An 11,968-nucleotide genomic window follows, 5' to 3' on the forward strand; every position below is an offset into this window, starting at 1 on the left:
GTATTTAACTCCTTCACAGTATCAGAACAAGGCCTGCAAGGCCTTGGGCCTAATTCCAGCCTCCTGGCACCAACTTACTGATACTTGTGACATTTGCAGGTGTTAGGCTTCAAGGGGATAAAGTTGCACCTTCTACCCAAGGGTATGGAGCTCCGCGCAGGGTGAGATATCAGGGTTCACCCCTGGCTGGAGGTGTGAAAATAAAACACTTCACATACTCAGGAAAGTGTATTTAACTCCTTTACAGTATCAGAATAAGGCCTGCAAGGCCTTGGGTGTGTTTCCAGCATCCAGGCACCAGTTTTACTGATGCTTGTGACATTTGCAGGTGTTAGGCTTCAAGGGGATGAAGTCGCACCTGCTACCCAGGGTTATGGAGCTCTGCGCAGGGTGAGAATTCAGGGTTCACCCCTGGCTGTTTGTGTGTAAACAAAACACTTCACATACTCAGTAAAGAGTATCTATCTCCTTCACAGTAACTGAACAAGGCCTGCAAGGCCTTGGGCCTAATTCCAGCCTCCAGACACCAGTTTTAATGATCCTTGTGACATTTGCAGGTGTTAGGCTTCAAGGGGAGGAAGTCGCACCTTCTACCCAGGGTCATGGAGCTCCGAGCAGGGTTAGATTTCAGGGTTCACCCCTGGCTCAAGGTGTGAAAACAAAACACTTCACATTCTCAGTAAAGTGTATTTAACTCCTTTACAGTATCAGAATAAGGCCTGCAAGGCCTTGGGTGTGTTTCCAGCATCCAGGAACCAGTTTTACTGATGCTTGTGACATTTGCAGGTGTTAGGCTTCAAGGGGATGAAGTCGCACCTTCTACCCAGGGTTATGGAGCTCCGCGCAGGGTGAGAATTCAGGGTTCACCCCTGGCTGTTGGTGTGAAAACAAAACACTTTACATACTCAGTAAAGTGTATTTAACTCCTTCACAGTATCAGAACAAGGCCTGCAAGGCCTTGGGCCTACTTCCAGCCTCCTAGCACCAATTTACTGATACTTGTGACATTTGCAGGTGTTAGGCTTCAAGGGGATGAAGTTGCACCTTCTACCCAAGGTTATGGAGCTCCGCGCAGGGTGAGAATTCAGGGTTCACCCCTGGCTGTTGGTGTGAAAACAAAACACTTTACATACTCAGTAAAGTGTATTTAACTCCTTCACAGTATCAGAACAAGGCCTGCAAGGCCTTGGGCCTAATTCCAGCCTCCTGGCACCAATTTACTGATACTTGTGACATTTGCAGGTGTTAGGCTTCAAGGGGATAAAGTTGCACCTTCTACCCAAGGGTATGGAGCTCCGCGCAGGGTGAGATATCAGGGTTCACCCCTGGCTGGAGGTGTGAAAATAAAACACTTCACATACTCAGGAAAGTGTATTTAACTCCTTTACAGTATCAGAATAAGGCCTGCAAGGCCTTGGGTGTGTTTCCAGCATCCAGGCACCAGTTTTACTGATGCTTGTGACATTTGCAGGTGTTAGGCTTCAAGGGGATGAAGTCGCACCTTCTACCCAGGGTTATGGAGCTCTGCGCAGGGTGAGAATTCAGGGTTCACCCCTGGCTGTTTGTGTGTAAACAAAACACTTCACATACTCAGTAAAGAGTATCTATCTCCTTCACAGTAACTGAACAAGGCCTGCAAGGCCTTGGGCCTAATTCCAGCCTCCAGACACCAGTTTTAATGATCCTTGTGACATTTGCAGGTGTTAGGCTTCAAGGGGAGGAAGTCGCACCTTCTACCCAGGGTCATGGAGCTCCGCGCAGGGTTAGATTTCAGGGTTCACCCCTGGCTCAAGGTGTGAAAACAAAACACTTCACATTCTCAGTAAAGTGTATTTAACTCCTTTACAGTATCAGAATAGGACCTGCAATGCCTTGGGTGTGTTTCCAGCCTCCAGACACCAGTTTTACTGATACTGGTGACATTTGCAGGTGTTAGGCTTCAAGGGGATGAAGTCGCAACTTCTACCCAGCGTTATGGAGCTCCGCGCAGGGTGAGAATTCAGGGTTCACCCCTGGCTGTTGGTGTGAAAACAAAACACTTTACATACTCAGTAAAGTGTATTTAACTCCTTCACAGTATCATAACAAGGCCTGCAAGGCCTTGGGCCTAGTTCCAGCCTCCTAGCACCAATTTACTGATACTTGTGACATTTGCAGGTGTTAGGCTTCAAGGGGATAAAGTTGCACCTTCTACCCAAGGGTATGGAGCTCCGCGCAGGGTGAGATATCAGGGTTCACCCCTGGCTGGAGGTGTGAAAATAAAACACTTCACATACTCAGGAAAGTGTATTTAACTCCTTTACAGTATCAGAATAAGGCCTGCAAGGCCTTGGGCCTACTTCCAGCCTCCTGGCACCAGTTTTACTGATACTTGTGACATTTGCAGGTGTTAGGCTTCAAGGGGATAAAGTTGCACCTTCTACCCAAGGGTATGGAGCTCCGCGCAGGGTTAGATTTCAGGGTTCACCCCTGGCTCAAGGTGTGAAAACAAAACACTTCACATACTCAGGAAAGTGTATTTAACTCCTTTACAGTATCAGGATAAGGCCTGCAAGGCCTTGGGTGTGTTTCCAGCATCCAGGCACCAGTTTAACTGATGCTTGTGACATTTGCAGGTGTCAGGCTTCAAGGGGATGAAGTCGCACCTTCTACCCAGGGTTAAGGAGCTTTGCGCAGGGTAAGATTTCAGGGTTCACCGCTGGCTGGAGGTGTGAAAATAAAACACTTCACATACTCAGGAAAGCGTATTTAGCTCCTTTACAGTATCAGAATAAGGCCTACAAGGCCTTGGGTGTGTTTCCAGCCTCCAGGCACCAGTTTTACTGATACTTGAGACATTTGTAGGTGTTAGGCTTCAAGGGGATGAAGTCGCACCTTCTACCCAGGGTTATGGAGCTCCGCGCAGGGTAAGATTTCAGGCTTCACCCCTGGCTGGAGGTGTGAAAATAAAACACTTCAAATACTCAGGAAAGTGTATTTAGCTCCTTTACAGTATCAGAATAAGGCCTGCAAGGCCTTGGGCCTACTTCCAGCCTCCTGGCACCAGTTTTACTGATACTTGTGACATTTGCAGGTGTTAGGCTTCAAGAGGATGAAGTCGCACCTTCTACCCAGGGTCATGGAGCTTCGCGCAGGGTAAGATTTCAGGGTTCACCCCTGGCTGGAGGTGTGAAAATAAAACACTTCACATACTCAGGAAAGTGTATTTAACTGCTTTACAGTATCACAATAAGGCCTGCAAGGCCTTGGGTGTGTTTCCAGCCTCCAGGCACCAGTTTTACTGATACTTGTGACATTTGCAGGTGTTAGGCTTCAAGGGGATGAAGTCGCACCTTCTACCCAGGGTTATGGAGCTCCGCGCAGGGTAAGATTTCAGGGTTCACCCCAGGCTTGAGGTGTGAAAATAAAACACTTCACATACTCAGGAAAGTGTATTTAGCTGCTTTACAGTATCAGAACAAGGCCTACAAGGCCTTGGGCCTACTTTCAGCCTCCTGGCACCAGTTTTACTGATACTTGTGACATTTGCAGGTGTTAGGCTTCAAGGGGATGAAGTCGCACCTTCTACCCAGTGTCATGGAGCTCCGCGCAGGGTGAGATTTCTGGCTTCACCCCAGGCTTGAGGTGTGAAAATAAAACACTTCACATACTCAGGAAAGTGTATTTAACTGCTTTACAGTATCATAATAAGGCCTGCAAGGCCTTGGGTGTGTTTCCAGCCTCCAGACACCAGTTTTACTGATACTGGTGACATTTGCAGGTGTTAGGCTTCAAGGGGATGAAGTTGCACCTTCTACCCAAGGTTATGGAGCTCCGCGCAGGGTGAGAATTCAGGGTTCACCCCTGGCTGTTGGTGTGAAAACAAAACACTTTACATACTCAGTAAAGTGTATTTAACTCCTTCACAGTATCAGAACAAGGCCTGCAAGGCCTTGGGCCTAATTCCAGCCTCCTGGCACCAATTTACTGATACTTGTGACATTTGCAGGTGTTAGGCTTCAAGGGGATAAAGTTGCACCTTCTACCCAAGGGTATGGAGCTCCGCGCAGGGTGAGATATCAGGGTTCACCCCTGGCTGGAGGTGTGAAAATAAAACACTTCACATACTCAGGAAAGTGTATTTAACTCCTTTACAGTATCAGAATAAGGCCTGCAAGGCCTTGGGTGTGTTTCCAGCATCCAGGCACCAGTTTTACTGATGCTTGTGACATTTGCAGGTGTTAGGCTTCAAGGGGAAGAAGTCGCACCTTCTACCCATGGTCACGGAGCTCCGCGCAGGGTTAGATTTCAGGGTTCACCCCTGGCTCAAGGTGTGAAAATAAAACACTTCACATACTCAGGAAAGTGTATTTCACTCCTTTACAGTATCAGAATAGGGCCTGCAATGCCTTGGGTGTGTTTCCAGCCTCCAGACACCAGTTTTACTGATACTGGTGACATTTGCAGGTGTTAGGCTTCAAGGGGAAGAAGTCGCACCTTCTACCCAGGGTCATGGAGCTCCGCGCAGGGTTAGATTTCAGGGTTCACCCCTGGCTCAAGGTGTGAAAACAAAACACTTCACATACTCAGGAAAGTGTATTTAACTCCTTTACAGTATCAAGATAAGGCCTGCAAGGCCCTGGGTGTGTTTCCAGCATCCAGGCACCAGTTTTACTGATGCTTGTGACGTTTGCAGGTGTTAGGCTTCAAGGGGATGAAGTCGCACCTTCTACCCAGGGTTATGGATCTCCGCGCAGGGTGAGAATTCAGGGTTCACCCCTGGCTGGTGGTGTGAAAACAAAACACTTCACATCCTCAGTAAAGTGTATTTAACTCCTTTACAGTATCAGAATAGGACCTGCAATGCCTTGGGTGTGTTTCCAGCCTCCAGACTCCAGTTTTACTGATACTGGTGACATTTGCAGGTGTTAGGCTTCAAGGGGATGAAGTCGCAACTTCTACCCAGGGTTATGGAGCTCCGCGCAGGGTGAGAATTCAGGGTTCACCCCTGGCTGTTGGTGTGAAAATAAAACACCTCACATTCTCAGGAAAGTGTATTTAGCTCCTTTACAGTATCAGAATATGGCCTGCAAGGCCTTGGGCCTACTTCCAGCCTCCTGGCACCAGTTGTACTGATACTTGTGACATTTGTAGGTGTTAGGCTTCAAGGGGATGAAGTCGCACCTTCTACCCAGGGTCATGGAGCTCCGCGCAGGGTGAGATTTCAGGGTTCACCCCTGGATGGAGGTGTGACTATGTGGAGTGTTTTGTTTTCACACCTCCAGCCAGGCATGAACCCTGAAATCTCACCCTGCGCGGAGCTCCTCAACCCTGTGTAGAAGGTGCAACTTCATCCCCTTGAAGCTGTACACCTCCAAATGTCACACATATTACTAAAACAGGTACCTGGAAGCTAGGGATGGGCCGGAGATCCTGAAGGCTAAGATCTGATACTGGGACTGGTGTTCATGTACGTTCTGGACTATGTGAAGTGTTCTGTTTTCTTCCCCTACCTCCGTCCAAATTAGCAGCAGGCCTCGATCAGGCTACAGGGCGCAGAATATCATTTCTGGTCTCAGGTCTCCCTCGTGATATACCATTGGATTCAGGAGTGGTCCCCACTCCAGCGATAGGGCTCAGTAGAACAGTTGTAGTCACATGCCTCACTCTGTACTGTACTATTCAGTTCCGCAGTGGGCCTCCCCCCGGTCATAGGCTCAGCGTCTGACATACAGTAACTCACTCTGTCTACAGATGTCACCTCAGACGTACACCTAGCTCCAGCTTTAAAAATCAGCTCAGTAGAGTGCCTCCATGCCGGTACTGGGGTCACCATTTCAGGTGCATTCCCACCCTCTGCTCTCACTTGGGGTGTTTTTAAACATGTAGGCCTAACTCGGCCGCCTTCCTTCGTTGTGTCACTGTATTTATTTTATTTAGTCTGCGCCCGCCTCCTCTGGCTCGGCGCTCGGCAGTGAATGCCCTCTGCCTGCATGTGAAGCTGCCAGCACACGGCCGCCTGGTGATGCATGCGAGGCCGGAGCCAGGGCCGTGCCCCGCTGCTTGTAAAAGGCCTCCGGTTGCGCCCCCCCCAGCCGTGGGTGCCACAGCCGAGGGTGCAGGCGCCGGGCTGGGGGCTCCCTGGCATTGTTTCCACCCCGCGCTCGGCCGGCGGAGCCCTGTGTTACTTCGGCCCGTTCCAGAACGCGCTCCCCGCGGCCCCCGCAGCCCCACTGTGACGCCGCAGGGCCCGCTCCCTGCAGGAGCCCCCTCCCTCCCGCGGGCCGCCGCTCCCGGCCGCAGGAGGCGAGAGTGGACCGGGGAAAAGGGGCCGGGAGCCCGGGATTTCAGGCATGGAGGCGTCCGCCGTCGGGGGAGCGCCGAGTCTCCCCGCGGATCACAAGCCAGGGACGAGGGGTGGATCCGAAACGGGGGCAGGCCCGGGAGAGGGCCGAAGCTGGGCTCCTGGTCATACATGTGTGGAAGCGCGTGTTTAACTGATTGTGCTTTAAAACGTGGATAATCGGAAGGTAGGAAACACAAAAGTCAGCTCGGAGCAGAGAGCCGAGTGTGCCTCGCAGAGCCCTGTCTGCTCGCGACCAATCAGAGGCTGGCTCCTCCCTGTATATATTCACGGGGCTCGGGCCGAGAGGGACATTTCTGTTCTGTGACAGCGCCCGCGCCGAGACTTGCATTGCAATGGCCGAAACCGCTCCAGCCGCCGCGGCGCCTCCCGCTGAGGTCGCCCCCAAGAAGAAGAAGCAGCAGAAGAAGACAGCGGGGGCCTCCAAGGCCAAGAAGCCTTCCGGCCCCAGCGTGGCCGATCTGATCTTGAAGGTGGTGACCGCCTCTGCCGAGAGGAAGGGAGTCTCCCTGTCGGCCATGAAGAAGGGGCTGATCGCCGAGGGCTACGATGTGGACAAGAACAAGAGCCGGGTCAAGGCCTCCGTCAAGAGCCTGGTCAGCAAAGGCGCCCTGGCCCAGCTGAAGGGCACCGGGGCCTCCGGATCCTTCAAGGTGAACAAGAAGCAGCTGGAGGGCAAGAAGGCGGCCAAGAAGGCGGCCGCCAAGACCAAGAAACCAGCGGCCAAGAAAGCTGCCCCTGCTGCCAAGAAGCCCAAAAAGGCTCCCGCGGGGGTCAAGAAGAGCCCGAAGAAGGTCAAGAAGCCAGCGGCAGCAAAGAGCCCCAAGAAGCCCAAGGCTGCCCCCGCCAAGAAGGCTGCCAAGAGCCCAGCGAAAGCCAAGGCGGCGAAGCCCAAAGTGGCCAAGAAAAGCCCTGCCAAGGTAGTCAAACCCAAGGCAGCCAAGCCCAAAGCAGCCAAGCCCAAGAAGGCAGCGCCCAAGAAGAAGTAAGGGCTTGCACCGAGACACTGCAAACACAACGGCTCTTTTAAGAGCCATCCACCCGGTCTAGAAGAGAGCTTGTTCACCCCCACCCTTTCACCCCGCGTGCACACTTCTCAATAATAATAAACGGCACAGTAAATCCCTAGCGCACCTTTACACACGCGAGTGCCGTGTGTGATCTTGGTCATATGAACGGCTCTTTTGGTGCTGCGTGGATTGGAATCTTTATAACAAAGAAAGAAGGGGGTCTGGGAGTTATTAGACCTCAGTTTATAATAAATGTGAGATAACGTGTGCCTTGGTGCTTTCACTGTATCCGGGCAGACTCGAAGTGGTGTCTGCATAAAGCAGACGATTGTGAACGTGAAATCGAGCGCAGTCAACGGCGGCGTGTTCCAGGGTGACCAAGGGCGGTACACTTAAAACATCCTGGTCTCCTCGCCCAGTTGATCGGGGGCGAGTGGTTCGTGTGACTACAAATGAGTGGATGGACACGGAGACAAAGGTTGACCGAAGCGCGGGCTTCGGCTCCAACGTACATCGTCCAATCGGAGGGTGTCTTTTTCTCCACAGCTCATTGGAGAGGCAGGCTACAGCCTCCGGTTGAGTAGCCAATCGTTGCACACCGCGGGCTGTTTTCAAACCTGGGGCGGTCGCTTCAGCCAACCAGAGCAGCCCTCCGTCTTCGAGTGCATAAATAGGGCTCTTGCCTGCTCGAACTCCATTCTTCCTCGCTCGTCGTTGAGAGAGACCGCTCCCGCCATGGCCCGCACCAAGCAGACAGCCCGCAAGTCCACCGGCGGCAAAGCGCCTCGCAAGCAGCTGGCCACCAAGGCTGCCCGCAAGAGCGCCCCTGCCACCGGTGGAGTCAAGAAGCCTCACCGCTACCGACCCGGCACTGTGGCTCTCCGCGAGATCCGCCGCTACCAGAAGTCCACCGAGCTCCTCATCCGCAAGCTGCCCTTCCAGCGCTTGGTGAGGGAGATCGCCCAGGACTTCAAGACCGACCTGCGCTTCCAGAGCTCCGCCGTCATGGCCCTGCAAGAGGCCAGCGAGGCCTACCTGGTCGGGCTCTTCGAGGACACCAACCTGTGCGCCATCCACGCCAAGAGGGTGACCATCATGCCCAAGGACATCCAGCTGGCCCGTCGCATCCGAGGCGAGAGGGCCTAAGGAGACACCGACCCGAACAACCACCACAACGGCTCTTTTAAGGGCCACCACCCTGTCACCTACGAGCTTCTCTTATCTGCCATGTTCTACAGGTGTGGGTGGGTGGGCTGGCTGAGAGTACCCCGAGTACTGGGTAACTTATACCGGCACTGGGAAACTTATACCGGCACTGGGAAACTTATACCGGCACTGGGAAATCCGAGCACTCGGTGTGCACAGCCACCTCTTCAATTAATAAAGCGCTTTGTTTGGGTAGAGGGTCGTGCTGGGATCCGCTGGTCACAAGCCAGCGCTGTGGGGCATCTGTACATCGGGTTTATGTGTCCCGATTTCGGGAGCCTTTGCCCTGGGGCGGATGTTAGCCGTTGCCCCTGGTCTTAAAGTACAAACACAACGTGACACCCGCACACACTAAAACTGGTCGCAGGAAACAATAAGCCCGGGGGCAGCCGTGCGAGTTCCGCGTGGGCTTTATTTAACGTCATCGTTACATTACAGTGCTTGTGTGACACTTGGTCCCAAAGAGGGCTCATTCATATAAACATGCTTATTAAAACGGGTTGCCTGCTCCATCGTCCCTCGGTCTGCAGCAAGCCCCGTGAGAGCGGGTCTTGTGCGCTCAACATTACCGTTTAAAACACTTCTTTCTCCGGTCATAAATGAAGCACATTAGCTCTTAGGGGAGGACGTGAGTGGCCCTTAAAAGAGCCGTTGTGTTAGTTGGGGATGCGCCTCGAAGCCTTACTTGGCGCTGGTGTACTTGGTGACGGCCTTGGTGCCCTCGGACACGGCGTGCTTGGCCAGCTCTCCGGGCAGCAGCAGACGCACTGCGGTCTGGATCTCCCGGGAGGTGATGGTGCGCCGCGAGTTGTAGTGGGCCAGGCGGGAAGCCTCCCCGGCGATGCGCTCGAAGATGTCGTTCACGAAGGAGTTCATGATGCCCATGGCCTTGGAGGAGATGCCGGTGTCCGGGTGCACCTGCTTCATCACTTTGTAAATGTAGATAGCATAGCTTTCCTTCCTGCTCCTCTTGCGCTTCTTCCCGTCCTTCTTGGGCGGCTTGGAGAGCGCTTTCTTGGAGCCCTTCTTGGGAGCCGGCGCGGACTTGGCTGGTTCAGGCATGGTCGACAATCTGCACCGCTTCCTGTGGAGCCGAGAGAAATAAGGCAGGCGAGCCCGGCACTTGTATTTATAGGCTGGCCGTGTAAAGTAGCTGCTTCTCTGCTCTCCCGTCTCATTGGCAGGCTCAGGCAGGGCCCCCACTTCCCTTTGTAATGCGGTACTGGAACTTTGATTGGTGAAAAGGAAGCCCTCCTCCCTCCAATGAGAAGAACTATCAGAGCCTAGCTGTCAACCAATCAGAAGCGCCCGAAGTCTTTATATCGCCGGAGTCCCGCAGAACAGCAGTACTATTCTTTCTGTTGTGTGAGTGAGCCCCTGCATCGATCGCCATGTCTGGACGCGGAAAGCAAGGAGGAAAGGCCCGCGCTAAGGCCAAGACACGCTCTTCCAGAGCCGGGCTCCAGTTCCCCGTGGGCCGTGTGCACAGGCTGCTCCGCAAGGGAAGCTACGCCGAGAGGGTGGGCGCCGGTGCCCCAGTCTATCTGGCTGCAGTCCTGGAGTACCTGACCGCTGAGATCCTGGAGCTGGCCGGCAACGCGGCCCGGGACAACAAAAAGACCCGCATCATCCCCAGACACCTCCAGCTGGCCATCCGCAACGACGAGGAGCTGAACAAGCTGCTGGGCCGAGTCACCATCGCCCAGGGAGGAGTCCTGCCCAACATCCAGGCCGTGCTGCTGCCCAAGAAAACCGAGAGCCACAAGGCAGGGGGCAAAGCAAGCAAGTAAAGGCCCGCAGACCACCGTGGAAACGCACCCTAAACACAAAGGCTCTTTTCAGGGCCAACCACAGACTCCATCAAAGAGCGTATCCGTGGCCAAGGTGTTACTCTGGCGGCTTCATAGTTGCGGCAGCGCCCGCACCGTCGCTACATAGGAGGGCATGCACAAGCCCTCGGACGTACACGTAGATCTTGGCCCCCGTCCCAAAACCTAGCTTGAGGCCCACAATAATAATGTTTTTGTAAAAAAAAAAAAAATGTACATTTTAATAGGGGCAGTTTACAGACTTGCCACAACCGGGCGTGACATGTGGACAGTGTTACGGGGTGGCGGGCGGCCGCACACAGCTGGGTGCTGCCGGCGAGGCCGTTAACCTGTTTGCTCCATTAACACTTTTCAGAGCCTTCTGTTCATGGTGGGAGCGGGCACCGAGCGCCAGGGTTAGGCGGGCCGCGGTGACGAGTGGGGGCCCGGGAAGGGAGGCGCGTGTGTGTGTGCTTGACTGTGATCTATGCCCCGGCGGCAGCTGCAGAGCCCACGACAAAGAGGCGGCTGGGAGCGCGCTCTTTTTCAAACGGCAACGGCCGCTCCAGCCCCCGCTCCCTGCAGAGGGCGGTCCGGGGCGGGCTCCCTCGCCATCCTTTGAGTCACGTGGGCCGCTTGCAGCGCCCTAGCTGGTCCGGCACAGCTCCTCCATATAAGCAGCCGCCGCTGGCCGCGGCCCTCATTTCTGCTCAGTCACAGCACCGACAGGAGACCATGTCTGGACGCGGTAAAGGAGGGAAGGGGCTCGGCAAAGGCGGCGCCAAGAGGCACCGCAAGGTGCTCCGGGACAACATCCAGGGCATCACCAAGCCAGCCATTCGCCGCCTGGCTCGCCGTGGCGGGGTCAAGCGCATCTCCGGCCTCATCTACGAGGAGACCCGCGGGGTGTTGAAGGTTTTCCTGGTGAACGTGATCCGGGACGCCGTCACCTACACCGAGCACGCCAAGAGGAAGACCGTCACCGCCATGGATGTGGTCTACGCCCTGAAGCGTCAGGGTCGCACCCTCTACGGATTCGGCGGGTAAACACTCGGCTTGCCCACGGAAAAAACAAAACAAAACCCAAAGGCTCTTTTAAGAGCCGACCACGATGTCATGGGAGAGCTGTGTCTATGCGCTAGGGCTGCTTTCTAGGCCCACAGCGGGTCGAGTGAGGGGTGCATCAGGGGAAATTCTCCGCAGCCACCCTGCCATGCAAGGCACTGTCCCGGGGCCAGGGTGCCTTCCTGGAGCCCCGGCATGGGGGTCCAGGGGCGCGTTCATCCCAGTCCAGCCCATGGGGCCGCTATCCTGAAGTCCTGTACTGGGCACCTAAGGCGGGTATAGCCCGGCCCAGGGGCCCGCCATCCTGGAGCCCTGAACTGGGGACCTAAGGCGGGTATAGGCCGGCCCAGGGGCCCGCCATCCTAGAGCCCTGTACTGGGGACCCAAGGCGAGTTTGGCCCGGCCCAGGGCCGGTCATTTCTCCCTCGACTATTAAGCCCCCACGTAGTGGGGGCTTACAGAACACGGACGAGGGACAAAGGTTAGAGTTAGCCGCGCCGGGAGCGCGGCCGGCCATCTGGTCGCCGAGTTGCGCG

The 11,968-nt window shown here is 54.6% G+C and overlaps 4 protein-coding genes across 4 annotated transcripts; 3 read left to right on the plus strand and 1 right to left on the minus strand.

The window, feature by feature from the left end:
* The first annotated feature begins 5,889 nt into the window (after positions 1-5,889).
* Positions 5,890-7,332, plus strand: LOC146769231 (histone H1.5-like). The gene has a single exon (XM_085640510.1). The coding sequence runs from the start codon at positions 6,679-6,681 to the stop codon at positions 7,330-7,332; it is 654 nt and encodes a 217-aa protein (XP_085496636.1). The 5' UTR covers positions 5,890-6,678.
* Positions 7,333-8,088: 756 nt separating this feature from the next.
* Positions 8,089-11,473, plus strand: LOC146769232 (histone H3). Its single transcript, XM_085640511.1, has one exon. The coding sequence runs from the start codon at positions 8,089-8,091 to the stop codon at positions 8,497-8,499; it is 411 nt and encodes a 136-aa protein (XP_085496637.1). The 3' UTR covers positions 8,500-11,473.
* Positions 9,241-10,580, minus strand: LOC146769233 (histone H2B 1.2-like). The gene has a single exon (XM_085640512.1). The coding sequence runs from the start codon at positions 9,619-9,621 to the stop codon at positions 9,241-9,243; it is 381 nt and encodes a 126-aa protein (XP_085496638.1). The 5' UTR covers positions 9,622-10,580.
* LOC146769234 (histone H4-like) lies at positions 11,103-11,414 on the plus strand. Its single transcript, XM_085640515.1, has one exon. It carries the CDS (start codon positions 11,103-11,105, stop codon positions 11,412-11,414), a length of 312 nt encoding a protein of 103 aa, XP_085496641.1.
* Positions 11,474-11,968: the final 495 nt, after the last annotated feature.

Source organism: Triturus cristatus, unplaced genomic scaffold (assembly GCF_964204655.1).
Source record: "Triturus cristatus unplaced genomic scaffold, aTriCri1.1 SCAFFOLD_586, whole genome shotgun sequence".
Taxonomy (NCBI): domain Eukaryota; kingdom Metazoa; phylum Chordata; class Amphibia; order Caudata; family Salamandridae; genus Triturus; species Triturus cristatus.